This window comes from Chlamydotis macqueenii, chromosome 2 (assembly GCF_036417535.1).
Source record: "Chlamydotis macqueenii isolate bChlMac1 chromosome 2, bChlMac1.mat, whole genome shotgun sequence".
NCBI classification, from domain to species: Eukaryota; Metazoa; Chordata; class Aves; order Otidiformes; family Otididae; genus Chlamydotis; species Chlamydotis macqueenii.
In genome coordinates, this window is record NC_141557.1 from 140,383,677 (window position 1) to 140,408,145 (window position 24,469).

The following is a 24,469-nucleotide window of genomic DNA, read 5'->3' on the forward strand; positions in this document are numbered from 1 at the left end:
GACAAGTTGCTCTAATTTAAACAGGTTGTGTAAGGGTATATTTCCAGCATGGATGCGCACACGCAAATCCTTGTAGAAATTATTACACTTTGCTGAAGTCCACATTGCTGCTGCTGCTGAATCCAACTTGGCTAAAACACATATTTGTATGTTTATCCATGCAATCATACCCCAGACATTCTCTGTCCTGCTGGGAAAGTCCAGGAAGGTGGCTCCAAGCCTATGTTCCTTGGGTTGGAAACTCTCTACTGTGCTCCTCAGAAAGGCAACACAGAGTCTCACCAGAATCATGAGCAAGAGTGTGCAGGACCACAGGAGCATACACTGAACACAAACCTGCAGGACTGAGACAGTGGGCCATGGAATAGCCTGCACAGTCTGCATCAGCAGATGAAAAAGGCAAAGCAATTAACCCACTCATACGGAGACCAGAGCTATCAACATTTACACATAGGGTGATGAATCATAAGTGTGAAGTCTTGGATGCACCAGCAGATATTCTGTTATGTGAATGGTGCATTTCAGACTGAAAGAGAAAAATCAGGAGGCTGCAGAGTGTGTTCAAAACCTATAAAAAGAACTATACTTAAATGTTTCACTGGTACAATACATGTGCACAGTAAAAATCCAAGCTTGGATCTGTTTTAGCCATTAAAGTAATTGCATGGTTATTTTAGCAACTGTTGAACAGTCTCCATGGTGCTTTAAAAATAAAGAAATCCTACATATCCACAGGATAGTCAGGATTTTGAAGTCATTGAAAACACCTCATTATTTTCTCCCATTTACAACAAAATTGGTCACAGGGACTAAAACAGTGATATCAAGGCCCAGCGTTGAATCCAGGAGGATGTTGCAGCACAGGCTGTTCTGAGCTAACATATGACAGTCAAATAAAATGAAAGAGGAAACAAATAAAATGAAAAAATTAGACTGACAGCACTGGCTCTGTTTGAAAATGTGTCCAACAGAGAAAACAGAAAGAGACACTGAGCCCAGGGAATGAAATGGGCGCATTACACTTCTGCTTTAATTTTGCCCCAGCAAATGAAAGAAAGAAAAACCTGGCAAGAAGGAGAGGCTAATTCAGCAGCTTCCTATTTACCAAGCTTTTATTTCCTATTTTAACTGCCCTGAGCTGTTCTCCCAGCAAAGACAAGCTGGATGTAAATCACTCTATAATCTGTTCCAGGGGAGTTCCTGAGTCAACCATGGAGAGTCACTGCATAATAACTCATGGACTTTCTGATTCCACATGGGAATGGTATGTTCTGCCACAAGAAAGCTGGGTTGGCTCCTCTGCCAGAAAATAATCACACAAGTAAACACTCAGGCTTGCACTGGAACAGTCTAGATGAGATTACTGAATGATGCTATCAGCACCTGAAGCAGAGGGACCGCCATAAAGGGAATGGACTCTCTGTTCAGCTGCAAGCCATATTTTACTGTGCTGCCACCCCCAGCAATCTGCAAAGGCAGAATAAAACAATCACTTAACAGGCCAGAGGCCAGCAGGGAAAACTCTGCACACTAAAAATTAGCTATTTCCTAAAAAGGTACAGACATATAGGGTAGCAAAACTCAACGTGCAGATTTAACAGAGGCAGGGAGAAAGTCAGGGTAAACTCTCTTCTTTGATCTGACAAGGGACGTAAGCTAGGGAAAAGAGATGCATAATGAGGGTAAATGTGGACATTTGATTATTCAGCAATGCAGGTTGCTAAAAGTAACAAAAATAAATATTATGTATTAAGTAAATTTCATTTCATGAGTTCAAAACATATGCCAAAACTAGAACTGAATTCAAGAAGGCTTTACATAAGTTGACAATGAGATGGGGTAGCATCTGTGTAATTAATCAATTACAAACTGAGAAATAAAGCCTAAATAAACAATATAATAAGATGTAGGAAGTTCACACATCTGTCAAGGCCCTGCCAGGAATTTGTTGCATTTAAGTACAACTTAGATCTGGAGTCAATATTAGTACTGAACAAAACTGGCACATAAATGGGTACAAAGGTTAGGAGATAAGTAAAAATTCACTTACTTGACTTGGAAAGCACAAGAAGTTGCCATTAAAACAATCATGATATAGAAAACAGAGTAAGTTAGCTGCATTTTCCCCTTTACAGAGAGTGTTACCATGCTGGCCACAGCCTTTACAGCGATGACAGTCAGTGATGCTGAAAGGGAAAGGGAGAGATTAGCCGGGGGAGGATTCACAGCGAGGACCTCAGAGCATCAGTGAGGGAGGACAAGGTCAGAGCCACAGGTCTGATCACCTGAAAAACCACTGACGTAGGATCTGGGCACCTAAAACGAAGTGTGTGATTTTGTAAATGCTCACTAAGCTACTGTCTAAACTCTGAGTGGCCTTAACTCCATGTGTGCTTTGTGTTTCTCTTTTAAGTTCTTGTAGCACTGAGGTCTACAACCCTGCATCTACCCAAAGTTTCCTCATTTTCACCAGAGCAGGTGAGGTTAGAGTCTGATAAAATCTTGCAAGATAGGACTCGTGTGTGTGTGTAAGAGAAGCTGAGGTCAGGTAGAGAAAAGAACTGGATCCATTTCCCATAGCTGGGCACTTGTCCTAAACACTGGACTGCCAACTGGAGGTGGTACAACTGCTCCACATCTTCCAGATATACTTTATTCAGCTCCAGCTGCTAATTTGGAGCCCATGTTGTATTATTCAGGAGAGGTCTGAGAGGTCTTGTTATCTCTTCTAAGCAGCTGGGACACCTCCTAATAGCAGCCTGCATGTGACACTGGCAGCCTAAAATAACTCCTCACCCTCAGGATTTCTCTGCTGAGACAGGAGCTGGTCAACGCTGGACAAAGCTGCCTTTTGAGATCGCATCACAAAGCACCTAACTCTCCCCACCAGTTACGTATGGAGAGCAGACAACCAACATGGGGGTCTGCATTTTTTTTCAGGGGCCAAGCTCTTAAGACCATTTACTGGATTTAGCCCACGAAATAGAATACTTCAGTAGTGTGTTTTCAATCCATTTAGTCATTGTCATTGCATTGCCACAAACAAATCCCCAACAGTTTTAAAACATGTTTCCAGTTTGGAGAATTCTTGCAATACACATCTTTTAGAAAAAGGACTGACAGTTCAGCTAAGAGTTACTTTAGATTTCCTTTTGGAGTGCGCTCTTGGTTTGTTGAAGGAAAACCAAGCAGGCTGTGATTACTGCAAGAAAAATGTAACAAATTCAAAAGAAACTAAAAATGATAAGAAGAGTCAGAGTGTGGAGATGACCTTTGAAGAAAAGTAATTAATCATCTGGAGCATGGTCCCCCAGCGGGGATCCAGTTCCAGCCTCTTCCAGAGCTGAGGAGTGTTGGATTTCGGTGGTCTGATTCATCCTCCTGTAACTGCAAAATTCAGTTTGCCAAGGAGAGCTACACTGTGCAAAAGGTTCATGCCAAGGGCTGTGAGAAAAGGTGGGGGAAGAAGAATGGATTCAGGTCTGTGGTTACGATTGCAAGCATTTTTCTTATAGGAAGTCCAAAAGTTCAGGGGGAGTTTAAGAGTTCCATACATCTTGTGATGATCCTGCTCACCGTCATGAAATTAACTGTTTTCAGGACAACCTTTCCATCAAGTACTTCCCTTCTTGCTTTGTAATTGAAATAGATGGAGAGGTTTAACAAACACAGAAGTGAGTAAAGGAGGTCAAATTCTGGCCTGTAGTGGTGCAAATGGTACAATAAAAAGCAAAAAAAAACCCCAAAAAACCAAAACACTCAAGCCCCAAGAAGCAGTCTACATGAAAACTAGTATTTTCACTCTAACATGGGGTTGTTATTTTAAGAGAACACTTACAGGTAAAAATTAGTAGCTTGAATTGTCCAACTAAGGGTCAGAATTGCTGAAAAATTGTTTCTGATGAAATTTTAGCAAATCAGAAAAGAAAGCATAATGGGGTTATTTTGTTTGCTTTGTTTTTTTTTTTTTTTGAAGAGTGGAATGATCTTTTAATTAAAGTAGCCCCAGAATAAGTTTCAAAATCTAGGAAATGGTTTTCCTATCTCTGATAGAATGACCCGCCCCAAGGCTAGTGTGACAAATGATGTCACTCTCCAGCTGTTAGGGCAGGAAACTCAGAAATCCCACTTTAATCTGAAATATTTTCCCCAAAACTTATGATAACTCCCAGTATATACATGAGGTAAAATAATTCTCATCAAGTTAACTTGCAGAGATGTACTAAGCAAAACACTTGCAGATTTTACAATTACCTCTCTAATTTCTCCACAATGAAAGTAGCTCTCACATCCAGTGAAACACAAAGGCTGCCCTCTTTTAAAGAAACCTTTCTACATGCCATTTACATCTGTATGGACCCTCCACCACCAATGTATCTGTGCAGGCATAAGAAAAGGTAGAAATCTCCTTCCACAACCTGCCGCCAAGACTCTAAGGCTTGCCCACCCCTCCCGCAGCTAGGGCCTTCCAAGGGCAGCGCATGTGTTAGACGGCTGGCAGCAGAACTGCTGGGCCCCCTCTCAGCTCCCCATCACTTTGCTCAGCAGAAAGGTTGGAGAGCAAGCAGAAGGCTCCAAGCGTAGCTTTGTGGGGACTGCCAGGCACCAGGATGGCTGCAGGAACCACAGCCAGCGACAGTTCTGGGTTTCCTCCTTGAGGGAAATGTCAGTATTTCAAAAAGTTCCCATGAACTAGGATTTGTTTGTTTGTGTCTTCTTTAATAGAGCAAAAATAATGACGCATTTTTCCTGAAGCTGCATATGCTTACCAAAACCTCAGCAGCCACCAGCTGAAATTGTTATTTTTGGTTGACTGCAGCCTGACCACCAAACTGCAGTTAGTGCCTGCTGGCGCATGGGTTTGCAGCCCTGCTGCTGTTCAGCAGCTCCATGCCTCCTTTTGGCACCAGTGGCATCAGGGCTGGCAGGCTCCACAGCAAGTTAAGCATGCAGGGCTAAGCAGCTGTACGGCCCGGGTGCCCCAAAGCCATGTGTTGACCTTGTTTGGGGCAGTCATCATGGTGGGTCTGCCCAGAACTGCAGCATTCAAGTGCGGAAGCCCATCTGGGGATCTTCAGGCTGCCAGTTATATGACAAGAAGGCTGGACTCACTCTTTGCTCAGGAGCACACAGTGCTTCACACTCCTCATGGCAGGGTTGGAAGCTGCAGAGCTGCTCAAGAGAGTGCTGCCAAAGCTCCCAGGCTCTGTGCTAGGAGCTGAGGGATGGCTGGGCTCACACTTCACTCTTCCAAACCAAGAGCAGTCAAATAGTTAGACATAAGGCTTTTGGGGCTTTTCCATCTCTGCCTCATGCAGGGAGCATGGAAATCCTTCAAGGCTTCCGCAGAGCTACAGATCCTAATGTTCGTAGCACTGGGAAACTTAAATGGGAAGTCCCCAAAAAAAGTTGATCTGAAGGTCTGAGCTTTTCAGCTGGGTAAGAAACCAGGCAGAGATCTGAAGGAAAGCAGTTAATAAATCTGTGAGGGTTTTTCACATTCAATTAAATCCAAATTGTGTAAATTCTGTTTTATCAAAACACTCATGACCAGCTCCATTAGAAATGTGCTTTATAAGTCTTTGCAGATTGATAGATCCACCCACTGAACTCAGTGAAAATATAATAATTTACTTCAAAGGCACAGTTCAAGCATCTTTCACTTCAACCAAAGAAATGTGGTGTCCCATCAGGGTTTCATGGTGAAGCGACAAGACAGGGATGGGAGAAGACATGAGGTGGTGATAAATTTTTAATACAGCCTGCAAGCAGCGGAGCTATAGAGATTGCCTCCAGACATTTTTCAAAACTGGTCCAAGTTTAATTTTATTGAAAGCTGCCTGATAGAATGATCTTCCTTGTTTCCCTGGGTATTGATTGTGGCAACGTTAATCGGAAGGCAAACTTCAGTGGCCCACTGAGTTCTCGTGCTTCTGGAAAGGTGGTACAGTACAAAATGTTGCATATGCAAACAGGCATAGATAATTCCAAGAAAAGTTCCCATACAGTCACAGCATATCACTGCATTTGCTTACAGAGTGCTTACAAGGTCTTAAGCTGCTCTATTTTAAAGAACTGATTTTCAGAGCTAGCCTGCTCTCCAAAACAAAGTTTCAAACAGTCCACTTTCCCAGGATCTAAAGCTAAAGTGTTATTTAAAAAAAAACTTCCAAATACCATTGCACATAGCATATTAATTTCAGGAAATCTGTAAAAAGAAATCATCTCAGTGATAAGCATAGAAACTGTGTTTCACAAGAGGCTTTTGTTTTCAAAAAGAGACCAGACAGTAAAAATCATGGAAAATGTTTCAATGATTTTCCTTCAGCACACTGCTTTGAAATGTCCCAAATCTAAACTAGCTGGGTAGACTGAGTGACAAGGTGTTATCAAACAACAGGAAGGAACATTAAAGTGAAGAATATGTTCTTACCCAGTAGTGCTACCATCATTAACAAAACCACGATGTGCTTCACAGCCTTTCTTTGATAAAAATAGAGGAGAATGCAGAATATTACAATTTCTAAGATCTGAAAATAAAAGGGAAGAAATTTGGAGCTGTGAAACTATGTAATAATGCTTCATTCAAAGTCTTTGAGATGTCACATTAATTTTCTCTGCTCTAACAGGTCAAAGGAGAATTACTTTATTAAGCATCTTCCGCTAAAAGCTAACCTTATTACCAGTTGACTGAGCTATCAAACAATTGTTGTCATTTATATTTCTTATTATAGCAAAAGCTAAACTCTGAGCATTTCTTATTTCTTTAGTTTTTCTTTTTGCACTTCTAGCTGTATTTTGTCAGTGGTAACGTTCAGAATACTTTTTAAATGTGACAGCAAAGATAGCAATGTTTATTGATGGTAATTCTTACAGGAACTCTATTTATAATTCCTTACCTGGAGGAACAGCAGTCTCTCCTTCTAGCTATGGTATTCCTGGTGTCACTCTTTGTGACATGCAAGCTTATTTTTACTACCCTTTTTGCCCTTCTCCCCAGTCCTACTGAAAAAAAATATCCCCTCAAACACTTTTTTTTTTATATTCAAACTTTCTGCCATGCATCGTAAGGAGGAAAACATTTGTTTCATGTGGTGCTTCTCAAATCACAGGTAACTGTCAGGAGCTTACCTTGAAAAGCTCAGCGACACCCGAGTAGACCACACTGCAGCACATCTGCAACTGCTGAAGCAGCTTTACCTACCCTGTGCATGGTTCAAACTTGCCCCTTCAATAACATCTGACAGATAAATGACAGTTAAATTTACTGACTTACTGTTAATGCGTCTCTTCGCAGATTCCCTTAGTAACTCTTCCCTTTTGGCACCTCAAAAGCGTGGGTATTCTGCCTCCTGCCCCAAATGCTCAAATACCCCTCTATGTCTAGAGAAAACAGCAAGTGCAAGACCCAAAAAGCTTTTGTGAAGGCCAGAAGCCTAATGAAAACAGGAATGATGGACATCTGCACGGAGAGGTGCTCAGAAGCCTGGCAGCCTTAGAGACTGCATGGAGAAACACAAGTTTGTTGGTGCATGTTGGAAAGTAATCGAATGGGGAAAATAAAACAGAAAAATAGATTGTAATCATTAATGAATCTGGTTATTGTCATTTTTTACTACCAGAACAAGTAATGGAAAAGCCTCATGTCTATCTCCTTGGTTTTTTCACCAACAGACTAATTTATGTTTTATAATGCCACTCCACTCTTAAACCAACAGTCGCCATAAGACAGCATTAGACTTGAAAAGACCTGGGTGTTGCACTGATGAGATTTCCAAAGAAGCAATAGAACAGTCACTAGCAGTGGTTATATAATGTAACATAGCTGATTTCTTATTTTGGGGAGTGACTGCAGCAGAAAAGCAAAACAGGAAACAGTCAAACAAAACCATCAAAAGGACATAAAAGAGTCCCTAATGGCAGCTCTGGAAGGGGGGTGCACAGGTCTGTGTGCTTGGTTGCTTCTGCCTCCTGGGGAACCCCCAAGAACAGCAGTGGTGTAAGGCCAGAGATGGCAGTCCTGAGGCTGAACCTGGGGAGAAAGCCGATGTTTGCTTTTCAGGGATGTTATTTAAGTTTACTCAGCCCTGTCAAGTCTTGCATCCTCAGCGTGAAATGCAAACAATTAGTTCTCACCTCGTGCTGCCCAGCAGCCAAACTATTCTTCTGTGGTTCTCTGCCACTTGGTGACCCACCAGGAGGTCACCTTTAGTCACAAGACAAGGGAGAGGCCACCACATGGAGTCATGCTGCAAGCAGAGTGCATGTCTCCTAATGGGACCTCACTCAGACAGGGACCCTCCTGGGGTGCCCCAGCTGTTGCCTACAATTTCCTCCTGAGAGTTACCCAAAATAGTGCTTGCTCTCATAGTTGATAGCTGTGGTAGTGTTAAATACAAAGTCCAGGAATGGGAAGTTATATCAGCTTCACATATTCTTTTTAAAGTGGTTGAAGGAACTTGACCTGCTTACAATCATTTTTGCTATTATAACTAATCTCTACTGAAGTCTCCTCAAGCCCACATCTCATCAATGGTTTTTTTTTTTATATAATCATGATGTTTTCCATGTTTCTAAGCATTACCAGAAGGCACTAGAACAAAATACCACATTGTCTGCCTCAACTGTTTTTCTGGGTTATACAGTAACATAGAGAGCAATGAACCAGGAGGGTTGTCTAGGCACTTTGAAGGAAAAACAGAAAAGCTTTGAACCTGATTATACAGAAATTAAATATTAACAATCCAATACTCACTATGCTTCTGTTGAGAGAAACCTAAGAACTTCATCTATAATTGATGTCTTCTGTAGTGACTCAAAGTGCACATAAGCAAAAGAGAAAATAAAACAAGCTAGGATAATCATTCTTGCTCAGACACGATTATGCTACTTACTGCGGAGTCTCAGAAGGTGACTCAAAGTTGTCTCATGTGGGAACTAGAGGCTATTTCTGTGGAACTCCTCCGATGCCAGTGGAGTGCCACATGAGGGTGGTTTATCACCCACATAGAACATTTGGTACCATTGGGGCTTTGTATTTCTCAGCAGACCACACTTCGGGGCTACTTTTAGAGAGAGTGCTGAACTGCATTATACCTCTGTACTGACTGTCTCCTTGCTATATACTTATACTGGAAGCTCTGCAACTTCTGCTGTGCTTTTTTACATCTCGGCAGCCAACCTGTGCTAGGCATTTTATAAACAATTAGGAAGAGCTAGTTCCCTGCCCAAAGAGAATGTTTACAGCAGGATTTGCTTGAACTTATACCAGGATAATCAGGCTGGTATCTCAGAGTCTCTTGTGGAGGCTTTCACTCCTCCCTCTTATTTGGACAGAGGAAGCTGAAAACAGATGAATCTAGGGAGCAGAAGGAACAAATAAAGCTTGATATACAGTTGAGTCAACAAGATTTGCTGTGTACTTGCTTCATCTTTCCCTGCAACCCATGCTGACATGTAGAATTGGAAGCTGGCTGAGGCAGGGAAAACAGAGAAGAGGGGAAAGAAAGTCCAGCGGTTACCTACCACCTCCTCATAATATCTCCTAAGAAGAATACCGCACAGTCTTCCTAGGCATTCAGCTGTGTTCTTATTAATTTTTCCTGTTTTCTTTTCCTGACTTTCTAACATTTTTTTAAAAAATATCCTTAGATGAGGAAACGCTCTTTTCCAGTCACCTGTTAGTTTTAAGAAAATGTGAACAGCATATGGCACAGAAATTTCTGGTGTCACTCGGCATGGATGGGGAGTTTTCTCCCTCCACCACCTCTACACAAATGAGTGAGTAAGCAATTTAAAATCAGTGCCGAAAATGCCAGGCTGGATTCGTATCTATAGGTGGAACTGCATGGTAGAGAGGGATATTCACCAGGAAAGAGAGAGGGCCCTCCAGTGAGCACCAAGCCCCTTTTTCTGAACTCTCTCTTGAAGAAGTCAGGGACATAGTTTAGTAGGCATGGTGGTGTTGCACTGATGGTTGGACTTGATGATCTTAGAGGTCTTCTCCAACCATAATGGTTCTGTGATTATATGAAGTCCCTCTCCCTCTGCTGGTTACCTGAATTTGCTGAAGCTCTTGTTAGGGCTGCAGATACCCTTACAGAGTACCCCAAAACTCTTGGGCATTGCCTTCAAAAGCCTCTCTACTGCCTGACTGAAAGTGCAAGTTGTGATTTATGAAGCATGATCATTAATTTGTTCCATTGATCTATATCACCATCTTTCAGGAGCTTTTAAAATGCACAAAAAATTGAGCAAGAGGATCAACATTTTGTGTGGTAGCATGTACTTTCTGCTTAATCAGTAGTTTCAAGGATAGTTAGATGTATTTGAAGTCTGCAGGTTGGCTAAAAGGTTAAGGTCCTTAAACTGTCTACTCAGCGGCTTTCTAACTGAGCTTCCTACTGAGAAAAGCCTGGGCACTAATAATCAAACCCAAGTGAGTCAATTTACTGGAAAAAAGTAACTGCTTCTGAAGTCCCAGTATTGCATTTTTTTTACATTCAGCTGGAGGAACAAATTTTCAGCATTCCAGAGGAAAAGAGAGAAATTCCTCCTACTCAATCTGGTCTTGTTCCTGATGCTAATTAAATACATCAAAGACGACGTATGGTATTTGAAGTTTGTATACAGATACTTTAATCAAAATGGTATTTTTGTATTTGAATTCAAACTCAGGTTCAGATTAACTTGAGTGGCAGTCAAGCCAGCCGCCTCTGCATCTCAACTCTATACAAAGCTCCTTTCGGCCAGGCTTAGCAACATGAGGATAAAACAGAGTGATAGGAAAGAAAAAGAGCAGGACCAAGAGCATAGATAGTCTGATTTTTAAGAGCACAATTCCATCACATTCCAGAAGAGCACTGTAACTTAGACGTACATGCAGACGGTGTGGCATGAACACGTATGTAGCAGTGCCAATACTTAGTTTTTCCCTCAAACCCAGTAACTCCCAAATCTTTCCATTCTTGTTAATCCCGCACAGCTGTGACTTTACCCTGGCACATAATTTGAAAGACGTTTGGTTCAGTATATTTTCAGCTTGGGAACTGGTGTGATGACCCAGAGACTTGCTCTCCCTCCTATGAAAATCACACAATTTATCTTCGGGAGCAGTTTTTCTGTCCCTAATTCATAATGCTGCAAAAAGCCCAAGAACCCCAGTTTTTTTCTGATTTAAGGACTAGTATGAACCAGATACTTACCGAATATACCAAAAAAGGCCATCTCACGAAATAATTCTGTACTTGTCTTGCTGTGACCTGTTGGGGTACATTTGGACCGAATGTCACCAGCAAGAATGTCCCTGTTACTGTCAGCGTTCCTCCTTTAAAGAAAAGGACACATTAGTTTGGTAATGCAGTATTTGTTAATCATGCTCATCCTTGCTCTCCAGCTGACTTGGAAATAGTTTCTAGAAGAAAATTTAAGTCCATTTAGTCAGATCTGGGCTTAGGTACTTATGTTGCCTTGCATTTGCGGTCTTACCGAGTGCAATTTTTATTAAAGACTCAAAGGATTTTGGAAATATGAAAAAAGCTATCAGTAAAGACTCATGAATTAAGGTTCCAAATCAGCAATGCATTTTCAGATATTCTTAATTCTAATACCAAGTGCATGACAAAGGAGAATTGATCCTTTGTATTTTTCACAGACTCAAAGCAAGACACATAAACTTATCCTAAACTGAAATGACAAGTTGCTTACTGAAGCAGACAGCAAGATCATTGACCGGTGTAAATAAGCACAGCTCTCCCAAAGTCAGCGTGGCCACAGAGATCTGCACCAGCTGTGGACCTGCCCTGGAAACATTAAGTGCAACAGATACGTTCCAGTCCAATGCTTGTGTGAAGCTGTCAGGAAGCCAACATTTTGGCCGCCCCCTGTTGTATTTGCAGACCTATGAACTGTTTTATAAAAGGTTGATTTGCAAAAAACTGTTCACCCATTAGGTTGCCAGGGCCCCGTTTCAAGGTCGAACTTGCATTATTGTGCTTTTAATAAAAATCTGGAAGTTCTGCCTTGTGGACAGGCAGCTGACAAGCACAGATGTTCATCGAGGTATCAAGATAGAAGTGAGCCTATCCTGAGCTCATAAACTGTATTGGATTAAGGAAGATACTAGCTAATCAATTTTTTTTCAAGTAATCTTTAAAATTCTTGGCAAACCTATAAACTGGTATGGAATTCAAGGCTCAGCAATACAAAACAAAGCACATCCGGAGGACTTTGCTGGCACTGCTATCGCACACAGTTTCTTTGGAAAAGTAGAACTGCTCTATATTTATGTGCTTGCAAAAACATCACCATATTTCCCATCATACAGCTCATTCCTATGGAATGTAGCAACATTGTTAAATCCTTCTAGCAAAGTCAAACTCACAGAAATAAAATAAATCAGTGCTGAACACTACTTAAAGCAACACACAACGTATAAGACCATAAGGAAAACATGATCAGTCGAGGGAGGGGGGATTCTGAATGTAGCAGCTGAGCTGGCAAACTTGGATCCCAAACCTGAATAAATATTACATAGTATTCCTGGAACAAAAATGACCAGATCTCTCCAAAACATTCATGAGAACAACTGGGATGTTCTCATTAGAATATGGACAGTCAAGCCAAGACACTAGGAACCCCACAGAAATACCAGGTACCCTGTGGCAACATCAGGTGCACTGTCCCAGCCAAGATGGCCTGGTGTAGAGCCCAAACCCTGAAATACACTTGTCTCTCACTATTGCTGTGTTCAAACTGGGCAGATTTGATATGCAAGAAAATCTTGGACACAGACAGAAAGTTGAGATGCTTTTATAGTGAAGACTATGTTTCCCAACAAAACATTGACAACATGATTATTTGTTCTTTGAAGTGATAAAATTAATACCAAAAGGGAAGTTGTCACCTTTAAATGAGCTTGAATTTTTGTGCAATGTCTATGCAGTAGGGAAAAAAAAAATCTTATATCTGAATAACTCAATAGCTTCATTGTTTTTATTAAAATTGTGTTGTACTCAAAGATAATACTAAATACAACCTCAGAGGCAAAAATAGACAATAAAAATAAATTTGAGCAACAAGGACACATAAGGAATGAGTTATGATTAGAAGAGCAGAGGATTTGGGAATGCAGTCTTTTCCACATGCATTGAAGATTCTCTCTTTTTGTCACTTCTTCCCAATTTTGAAAGTATCTGCCTCAAAACACTTGCTAGGGAAAGTGGGAGTGTGAAGGTGGGGGCTGTGTGAGAGTTACAGCTTGCTAGGCATATGGTGACACACATGTCCATATCAGCAAACGCTTACTTACCCAATATATCAGCAGTCCTCATGGTCTTCTTTAGGAATAAGACAGAAATAAATGCACTACCTAGAACAGAAATACAAAGACTTTTTTTTTTTTTTTTTTGTATTTGGTAGAATATCAAGTGCTGTAGCAAAACGCTGCCCTGGGCTAAGTATAAATGCATCTCATGGCTGTTGTTGCACCATACCATGATATAACCAGCCAGGAGTCCATTCCAGCAACCAACCAACCCTCAGTTTTTGTAAGATTTTAAACGTATCCAGCATATTCTTACATGGTTGAAGGGATGCAATACCCTTCCTGTCTCCCACGCTGATGCTGCTTAAATTGCTCTGATTCAGTCATTTCTGGAAAAGTCAGGAAAGCTGGGCACCAATCACCCTTACCGTTCTACTCACCATCTTGCTACCAACTCACTGTATGGACTTGCTCAAGGCATATTGCCTCACAGAGGGATAAAATCCTGCTTCTTTAGACTTCAATGTATTAGAGGCTTATAAAAAAAAAAGTAGCAGCAGTACAACCAAGAGAAAGAAAACAACTGCAAAATTGTAGTATTTAGCATGAACTAAAAGAGTGGTCATGATGTCTGCAAACAAGAAGGTGGAAGAACAAACATATGTACCATATACAGGAGTACTGCCCATAGTCTTCTAGAGTGACTTGTAATGAGGAAGGAGAAGAATGGAAGTGAGCCCTGGAAATGACCTCCTGTTCCCTGGGCAACTCTTTCCCTTGTCCAGCTCTAGCATGTCCCCTGTGCCAGCTCCTAGCCCTGCCTCTCTGGGAGGGCAGCAGTGGTGGGTGAGCAGCAGTAGTGATCAGGCCAGGATTTCTGGTAAGCAGCTCGGTGTGGACATGTGCTAGAGAGGGAAGAAGGGGTTTGGACTTGAGATAGATGAGACTGTTGGCCCCCTGGGAGAGATGGCTCTATTCCAAAACACAACATCATAGCATCTACCTATAAGGAGAAGCAGAAGAGGCTGAATAGCTCCTGTATAAAAGAGGTGGGGGAAGGCCTTTGGGAGAGGTGCGTTGCTCATGTTAGATTAATTGAGAAACCTCAAAGAAAGACTCTGCCTAGGAGGGACAGTGAAGAGACGAATTGAACCTAAATAACAGGATGCTGTCACAAGAGTTCTGTTCCTGCCTGCAGCGTGAAATTCTTGGTTTATTCTTGAAATAACAATTCAACCTTTTTGCTTCATTATCTCTATTGTTCTGGTGGAATATTTAATTTGTGGTTAGCTAGTAGATGTACTCTAGATAAATCCAGAGAGGTTCATACCAAGAGGTAAACAGAGAACTGGAACTCAGCATCATGTCTATATTATTCAGTCACTAGAAAATCAGATATAGCAGAAATCACAAGTTTAAACCCTATGAAGAGTGATGGGTAATTATGCAAATGAATAAGTGCAATAAAAGAATCTTCAACTGAAAGTGCCTCACTGAAAGTAAAGTGCCTCACATAGTTTTCTTTATTTAATGTTTCAGTGACAACTTTGCTGGAGAAAAGACACTGGTATCCAGGCAACACTGGCAATAGCAGAGCTACCTAGGTTTAGAAAAGAGAGAGGACAAAAACCAGGAAAGAAGTAGCAGCAACCCAAAATAGTGCAAGAATTAATTACTGCTCTGTCTCCCTGCTATCATAGCTCTCCCAAACCCCACCTCAGTCCACCCACCTAGCTAGTCACCGTAGCAGCAAAGACAATTTAATGAACTACTGCCTCAGTGGTTTGTTTGTTGGTTTGTTTTTTTTTTTTGAATACCCCCTTGTCTGGGCTCTCTGCATTCAGTGGAGATCTAGTAAATACAATTTAGGGTTCAGTTCCAGTGTTGGCATCCAATTTGGGTGAGATGCCCAAAATTCCACTGCCTAATTCTCTGGAGATGACAAATGGCAGCTCGGGGGGATCACAATCTCTGAGGCTGGAAGTGGGCACAGGGAGGTACTGGAATGCATCCAGATAATGAAACTTGTCACTCAGCCTGTCATCTGCTTTAATAATGCATTCAAATGCGGCAAGCTCTTTCTTCAGAGATAGCTGGTAATGCACAAGAGATCATGAGCTTAACAGAAAGTATGTATAATTAATGCTCTTTATGATGTGCATATGTAGAGGAATCTAAAAATAGGAGAGCTTTTAAGAACATATATTAGGCCATTTGGAACTGGAGGAAAAACTGAAGTAGGAGGGGAGGTGCAACAGGAAGGTGAGGAGAGTGAGATCCAGGAGAGACTCTGAACACAAAAGACAACTGTCCCTGTGGATAAGCCACCAACACTTCATATGCATTCAAGTGAAGAAGAAAAGCAAATTAAGTAAATCTAAGCAAAGAAGCAGAGAACAGTTACACAGACCCGATGAGATGCTAGAGGACATACGTGAACGACCAGCAGCCTGGCAAACTCTGGCTGTTACCTTCAGGGCTGAATTTTAAGCAAGTAATGGTAGCACAGCCAAGAGAGCACCTTGTTATTACATGCTGCCTAACACAATATTTATTTTTTTTTAAGATGGTTAATTTTCTGGGGTTTGAGATCTGTAAGTTTGACTTTTAAATAGCTTTTTACGTTCTTCAATTTGCAAGGTGGGTTTGAACCACGTTAAGTCAAATAAACCAAGTTGAAACGATGGGCTGGAGAGGGAGGGGTATGAAGGGAGCCTGTAAGCCCCTAGAGCGCAGGCTGGCCTTCACTCACTTTGCCTTCTGCTGGCTTTGCAGCTTTCTCTGGCCAGTAAGACAAGTGGTAGGCACCAACATGCACCCCAGGAGCCCAGTGAGAAATGCACAGCCCTCACAGCTGCTCTGTCCCTCTTCCTTAACTCCTTCGGGCTCTGTCTCACAGTCTAATGTTCATTTAGTTGCTTAAGACATTCGTTCCTCCAGAAAAGGCAGTTTAAGACAGAATGCTAGATGGCCGATGCACTCCCCCACCATTTCCTCTCTGCCTGTTGGCCTCCAGGCTGAAACTGCTGTGAGCAGGAAGTTGGGTTAGCGACCTCCAATCTGAGTTATCCTAGGACCCTGTGAACCCTTGGCAGAAGAGTAAGCAGCGATTCAGAGACCACAGGTAAGCTCACCAGATACATAAGTTAAAGCCCTTAGGAGTTAAAGCTCCTAAAAGCAGCCCTGCTGAAACCCCTTTGCATCACTCTTTCTCTAAGATCCCTCACAACACAGGAAAAGTGTCTCCTTGTCTTCCCACTTCTCCTCCTCAACACCAGCAATGTTACACCTTCATACTTTCCTCCTAACCAGCTTCCCCTTCACCATGATTTCACCCCATCACTGCAGCATGGGTCTAACTTCCTACCACCCAGCTCAAATTTTCCCGTTCCCACGCCAAGGTCCTCTTGTTCCCCCTCTGTGACAGAAGCTGCGTGCCTCCTCCTCCTACACCATTATCCTGATGTGAGAAGTAAATCACTGAACATTTTGTTCAACTCTATGGATTAATAGACCAAGGAACTTGGGCAATTGCTGTGCTGAAACGTATTAATGTGTCTTTGCAACTGTTCATTTTTTTGCCTGGGTTTTTTAAAAAGCTATAGGCAGTTTTGGAGATTGAGGTCTGTGTCAGAAAGGAGGAATAGCCTCTGATTTTTTTTAGTTGATCAGCAACAGAATACAACAATATAGAAATGCAGATAGAAAAAGTTGTGTCAAAGTGTAAGCTGGCAAGAGCTTGGCAGCAAAACAAGCTTTTTATCATTGTTCTGAAGCCTCGTTGGTTTTGAACCTCTGGTTTTAGCAATAGTACACGTGCACAACTCTCAGACCGAATTGTCAGTCATTGAAGCACAGACTGTATTCCTGGCTGTCTGAGAAGACTTGTGGGCTTTCGGGTGAATCTGAACATTTTTAGCTTTTTAACTAATTATTAAAGTAAAACTTTCAAAACTAGGCATAGACTCTACTCCCACTGAGAGCAGTGGCAGATAGCTTGCTAGATCAAGAGAAGGGCAGAAAAACTAGGAGATGATCTGTTAAGGGTTGACGTGTACAGAACCAACACATCCTAATGAAATCCTTGAGTTCGTTTCATGCTTTGATTACGTCATGTCCACAAACTGAGTAGTAAATAGGTCCTGCAAAATATCTCTATCATCTATATGACAGAGCCATTCTGAAGGCTTATGAAACTCTTCAATCTGGAAATACAGAGTTAGTGTTTCAAATTCAAAATATTATGACTTGGCACTACATTAAAATCATGATAAATAAAAGCTGTTGGGTAGAAAATGAGGAAAAAAGATTTTATTCAGGAGCTTAATTGTTACATTGAAACAACCTTGTCTTCTCATACATAGGCATAAAACAGGATAGTTTGTATTAATTATTGAATTAGTATATATTCACTATATATTGAATTAATATGTACTCAATGAAGTGCGTGATTTTCAATTTAAATTGAAAAAATGGTAGAAAATGTCAATTTTCTACATGATATGCAATTAAGCACCTTAAGGGAGGGCTATAATGATAAATACACATAGCTTAGACACTGATTCTACTTGGAGAGTGATAGTGTGCGATTATCTCCATATGTAGGTTTTCTCCAGCACAAACAGAAGTAAAGAGTAGTGTGATATGTGGGTCCTGCCCCTAGCAGACACTGAATGGTGAGACCTAGCTCACAAAACAACTCCTCTGCCTCCTAGACATGAAAGCTGCAGTTAGGAGTGTTTCCTGTTTGACTCTTTAAGAAAGGGATAGTATACAACAAGAGATGATAGAAAATACATACAGATCCATAAAGTGTATTTTCTACATTTTGTCCAATCCAACCTTAAAAGGCTCAAAGGAAGAGTGTCAAGCATTTGACACTCTGACTTTTCCTACAAAAAAAAACTATTTCACAAATAAGCATATTTAATCATTATGTTGTTTTCCTGGTACTGAGGCTATTTATGAATCTCATCTTTTTACCTTTATTTTCAATGTCAGGTCTTACACTAAATAATTCCTTTTATAGCTGTTCATAACTTCAAATATTAATATATGCTCACTTTTCCTCTTTTCAGTTCTTAGCTGAGCTTTATGTACTATTTTAAATAGATTAGTACTCTCCTCATAAACGCATAGACAGCTTTTGCTGCTTCTGTCTTGCCCAATAGTTTTCCAATAAAACCACAAAAATTAACATTTGCCTCAAATATTCATTCTCTTAAGCTTGACTGATTCAGTCAGGTAAAGGCATTTGAAGCCACTCATTTTGCAGAATACTTTTGTACCCATTTCACTGGTGGTCTGGATGAACTACCAAAGGAGGAGTACCGGCCGTGATTCAAAGACTACCGTTTAATGTTTGCATCTCTCCCAGTTTGTGCAACAAGAAAAACATTTCACTTTGAGATCAAGCATTTACACTGCTTTATGCAGCTTAAGGGCCTGCCTCCATCTAATGAAGCAGTTCAAGCTCAGCCAGCTGATTTTGCACAAAATCTATTGAACAGTGCTCAAGCTGTGAGGAGGCAGTTGCTGCGGATGTGACCTTAAGGTATGCTTTATACAGATAGATTCTCAGTCTACCTTCCAGGCTGAACAGACTCAGGACTATCCCAGTACCCAAGCACTTGGAGATGCTTTAAACCATCCCCAAACTCAAGCTATTGTAGTCGGCCACACAGTCAGGAAGGTGTGGAGAGATGATGAGGCAAGTGGTACATTTGATCACCGCAGCTCAAATGAGCAGGAGGCTAAGGGGACAGAGAATGGGGAGCAGCTTTTCCTGGGCAAGTACAAGTATTTCCACACAGGATCCAGAGACTGCATGCTAAGAATGGGACAAGAAAAAAAGCTGAACTGACGAGGTTGCTGGGTTATGAGAGGAATGTGTTTTAACTGAAGGATAGCGTGAAAAAAAATATTTTAAAGTGCCCAAGCATTTTTATTAAGCACATTCACAAGGAAAGGAGCTGGTTTAGAGAAAGGAGCTGTACTCACAGCCTTGTAGCACACTAAGATATCTCTCCTCTGCAAAGGGCTACTGAGGGGGGACAGAGGATGGGAAGCACAGACTGCCTCTAATGCTCATGCGCAAAGCACAAAGACAAGCAGGTCCATGTGCACTCTGCTGGCACTGACAGATAAATCACAGCTGGTTTTGTGTGCCTATAGCACTGCCTCCACGGTGAAGTCTGCATATAGGCAATTCATGACCGAGAATCCCTTGCCCAGAGACTATTAGCTTAAAACCTCCTTCATCTTATCCTATCTACATCTTAGATTTACTGTCTTGCTCAAAGGGAGGGCCAGAGCTTGAGAAAAATCAGTCTGCCAACTTGCCAACTACATTTTGGGGTAGGCAGGGGAGATGATTCAGGTATGAGGAGGATGGACGTATTTAGATCTGGTGGGACCTGGATCTCCTTCAGGGTCAGAGCTCTATGTCAGGGAGAATTAACACAAATTTGGAGACACTTAAAGAATACCTGTATGCATAGCCAGAGTTAAACAGAGAGCTAGCTCTGCCCAAGACATCTGGGAACAAATTCATCACAGCTAACTGACTACTCAAATCTATTCTTAGTTTATATGGTTTATATGAATGGTGCATGGAATACAAAAGAAGATATTACAGAATTTAGTCAGTTGGGGCATGACCTCTTGACAGGTAACCTGCACACTGAACATGTAACACTTCTAACATGGTTAAATAATGGTACTGGAAAAGTGGTGGATGAAACATGAAACATTTTTCCCCATCCTTAATGCCAATATCCTAATAAACAAGCAAGCCAAATATCAGAGGAATTGCTCAAAAGAGAGACCATTAAGGTGAGCTTAATTCTGGAAACTGGATTATAGGACATACACACTGCAGAGAGAAGGAGGAATCCTGAAAATCCTTTTCTTGCATCTTCTAGACAAATACAAATCAAGTATTTTAAAGAACAGTCTGATGAATGTTTCTCAGTTCTTGTCAGTAACACCATTCTCAAAATCCCAAGTTCTTGGGCCACAAAGACATTAAATTACAGTGAGTGGGAGAAATCCATTTCTACAAGAATATCTGAGGATCTTTTTCCTAAAGCACCATCAGGGATATCAATTTTCAAAGCCTAAAGCAATTTCTTGTCCCATAGCTATTTAGAAGGAGCATATAAAAATGCAAAGGGATCTCAACAATGTCTCTCTAAGTGAGTTAAGTGTAAAACAACCCTCTACAGAATGATGAAAACTGCAGAAAAAACTCCCTCTGCTACCACTGGCCTCTCCCTGCACCCCAAGGTATTTCTGCAGGCAAAAGCAAGACAACGAGCTAAAAACCACAGCAGGCTAAAATTATTCAGGCTACATGTAAAACATGATTTTTAATTTTTAAGTATAAAAAGCTTTTTAATGAACACATCAAACATATATTATTCCTCCATTTTTAAATTAAAAATTTACCAATTTCTCCTCTTGAAGAAAACAACTGCTGTCTTCTCAAACTATTTAAAACCCTGAACAGATGTAGAGCTTGCATCATTGGAACCACACACAGAAATACTTCCACTGTGTAGAATAAAAATACAGTCTTTGTAGCTTAATTCTAAGAAAAAAAAAATCTACTGGTGTTTTGCCAATTCATGGTCTGTGGTGCTGGATTCTCTCTAAAAGAGCCATCAGAAGCACCCAGTTCAATAGAATGAGGCACAAACTTTTCACTATTTAATTGGTACTGGCTTAAGTGCAAAATTCAGTTGGATGCAGTTAAATGTGGTAGCAGAGCATAATAGATGTTGGCTCCATCTATTTTAAGACCCAGGATGCTTCCTGTCTCAGAGGTCTGGAGATATATGGTGGGTACAGCCCAAATTCATTCTGGGCAGAGACTCCAGACTGCCTTATCCTCCTCCAAAACCCGGGTTTCTAATCAAAGGAAATTTTCCATGTAGACCCAGATTGACAGAGATCTTCAGAGTCTCCTAGACAACTGCTCATACTGCAAAGCACATTTCCCCTCAGCATAGCCATGGGTACTGAGTACTCAATGTCAGTAAGAGTCATCTCTTACTGCGTGGGATGTGTTGACACCAGATCTGAAAAAAAAATGCTTACCCATAGGGTGGACTTAGGGTCAGATACACCTTTGGAGTTTGTTATCAAGTGCTTAATTACTTCTTTTTAAAAATTAACTTACAAAATGACACACATTCCAGAGTACCTCAAAACAACTGCTGACTAGACTGTGCAAAGCCCACCCTCCACCACCTAAAAGAGGTCACAACTTAATGAGAAAAATACTTCTTGGTCTTTAAAATTGTAAGAGCTGCTGCCTAAACTGTCCTTTGCCCAGTTGTTAGCAGATGATGTGCATGTGTCTTGGTCAGTTTGTCATTGCCCTAAATGACGAACTCTTCTAAAATTAAAAGGACGCTCTCTCTCTCTCTGGCTCTAATTTCAGAAGACAGGAAAGCATCCTGTGGTAGGAAGTGTTACTGGGAAGTTGTTGTAATTGGCTGTCTACACCATTTTTACTTTCTCTTCCTTAAGGGAATGTTTGCTAGACTAAATAAAATTCCAGATATCTCTATTGTTTGGGCTGTGAAATGGATACTGTCAGCTGATACATGGGAATGGAATATAAGATATTAAAGTGCTTTCTAGGGTCTTCCAGGATAAGCATTTTGAGTAAGTTTAAGAAAAAAAAAGTAGGAGAATTTTGATAAGATATAACAATTAGGAAAATAGTTTCTTGGTATTTGTTACAAGTAAGGGGAAATGGAGAATGTAGAAAACAGATGTAACATTGCTTTGCATATTGCAAAGGTAAAGAAGAAGGAATCCGCCCAGATAAAAATCTACCCTAAATGTGACCTTTTCTTTGTAGCAGTTTAATAACCAATGGATTTTTTTCCCCTTCCCATTGCTTTTCATTTCTTCTTTCTAGTTTTCCATATTTGCATTTTATTCAGTTTGGGCAACAAATTACATTGGTCAACACCCCTTTACGTTCAGAGACATCTGCAAATGTCTACAATTGTTAAAAATGTAACTACTGCCACCAAAATCACACTGGGATATGCCATGTTAATTTACATTTTCATCTCAGATAATATTTAATTCCTTTCTTGGAGAGATCTCTCCTACAATAGTGAAGTACAGTGCCTTTATACCTAATTCTCAAAAATTCTGCAATAGTCTAAAATTTGCCTGTAAATTGCCTGCAGTTCCCTTCCCCTACTATCTCTTTGCTAAATTGCACCCACATGTGGTTGGCTGCCTCCTTCCACTACAGCTGGGAGTCCACTGGGAAGATAATTCATCTTTTCTACCTTCCCATGCAGAATCACTCACTGCGATGTCACTTCCAAGCATGGAACTGGTTGCTAGAGACAGACCATGAGATGTTATCACTTGTCAATAGCAAGCGAATGAGCTTCAGCTTATGCAGAACTGTTGTCATCTCTCAGCCCTGAAGGTTTCAACTGTGGATACGAGGAGACTCGATTAAGGGACAAAGCTGCACCCTGTATTCCTGTTTCTACAGCTTTTGTACAATATTGCCCTGTCCGCTCTGCTTTGCATTAGCACAACATGATAACAGATTTTAAAAGGTACGTTTCTTTATCAAAGACACAGACATCTCATACCTGAGCTGGTCTTCTAATTACCTTAATTACAAAAAAAACCCACATGAAGTAAAGAGTAAGATAATATCAAATGAGTCCTAAGGATACGACTTCTGCTAAAGTCCAGTTAATCTGTACATTAAGGAATAAATGAATAACTTTGATAATGTCCATGAATAAACTAAACATTTCAGGACATTTCTAGGCCCTTTTTGTCACACACAGCAGAGTCAAGCAAGTTTGCCCACATTGACATGAAGCACGGTGACGGGCAGGGGACAGGCAGCAGAAACTGCTTGGTGTGACAGTAACACAGAAAACACGTTGTAGGTCCTCAGGATCAGAGCACAGCTCTGTGCAGTCAGCAGGATGCCAGACCCTGCTTCGGGGACTTGCAGAGCTGTCAATGCAGATACAGCACTGGGTGACCAACTGGCAGGAACCAGCAGAGCACAGAGTGACACAGAAGACAAAACCATGGAAAAAGAAAGATATTAGAAGTAGAGGGTTTGTGTTAAACTGTCAGCTCATATAATTATATGAATAATTTATTTTCAAACCACAATATTAGCATTTTCTGCCAAACAGTAACACCTGTGTTCCTGCAATATTATTCCTCTAGTCACAAACAAGCATTTGATCGAAGTATGTAGCCAAGCAAGAAATGGCAAACCACCTCACCTATGACAGACACACACCCCAGTGGAGCGACAAGGGCAATAGGGGCAAATCCGTAGGCTGTGAAGTTGCCCACCTCTCCAAGCGCCAGGAGGGTAGTCCCACACCACCATAGCTTGCTCGTGTAGTAGGGTTTCAGCTCTGTTTGGCGAGCCAGCTGGAGATGAGCGCATTTCTAGAAAATTAATTGTTAGGAACAGGCATGAAAAGAAAGACTTCCATTGTGTTCTTACGTCTGACAAAAGGAGAATAATTAAGGGGGCTGTCAACTTTAAATTCCAGGTGCATCAAGGTTTTCTTTTTAAACATGACTTTCAGCTTGTTGTTGCAGACACATTGCTTTGTGTTAACTCAGTGCTGCTTCAGATGTGCGCTTTCTTAGCCGTGGTGGAAATGACTGAATAATTAGACCTCTGAATAAACCTGGAAAATATTAAGTGACTGCTAGTTAGTGCTTTCTAGCTATGACTGCACGCCCCTGTTCTTCTCTCAAAGCTAATCTTGGCAGTTGTACTGTGAATCCAGCAACACTCAAAGGCAAAAGATGGGGCAGAATCAAAACTGTGGCAGCAAACTGGGAGAAGGGGACCAGACAACATGGTGTTCCTGCTCCCTGATACATATCCTAGCCAGAAATACAATTGCAAAATTAAAAAGGCAGCACTTCACCAAATCTGCTGTAGGGAGGACTCTAAATTAATTACGTATAATTTAAGATTTGGCTACAATCTCCTATTTGATCTTAGAAGAAGATCTCAGGTAAAGCATTATTTTCAGAAGGAAAACCAGCTATACCTGTATTAACAGGTATAATATATACTCAAGTAATACTTAATCAATAGTTCTTGTTACATGGAGAAGGTATCATTGACACATGATGTAATTGTTTTCTCTCTGGCTGTACAGCAAAAAT

At 41.0% G+C, this 24,469-nt stretch overlaps 1 protein-coding gene across 1 annotated transcript in view; it reads right to left on the bottom strand.

Moving 5' to 3' along the window:
- The window catches only part of NIPAL2 (NIPA like domain containing 2), a 51,752-nt gene that overhangs the window by 7,865 nt on the left and 19,418 nt on the right, over window positions 1-24,469 (bottom strand). The window contains exons 3-7 of the mRNA XM_010127245.2: window positions 23,560-23,731; window positions 13,310-13,369; window positions 11,205-11,326; window positions 6,434-6,530; window positions 2,051-2,186 (exon numbers count right to left, since the gene is read on the bottom strand). Coding sequence (XP_010125547.2) covers window positions 2,051-2,186; window positions 6,434-6,530; window positions 11,205-11,326; window positions 13,310-13,369; window positions 23,560-23,731 — 587 coding nt within the window. The remainder of the gene's footprint in view (window positions 1-2,050; window positions 2,187-6,433; window positions 6,531-11,204; window positions 11,327-13,309; window positions 13,370-23,559; window positions 23,732-24,469) is intronic.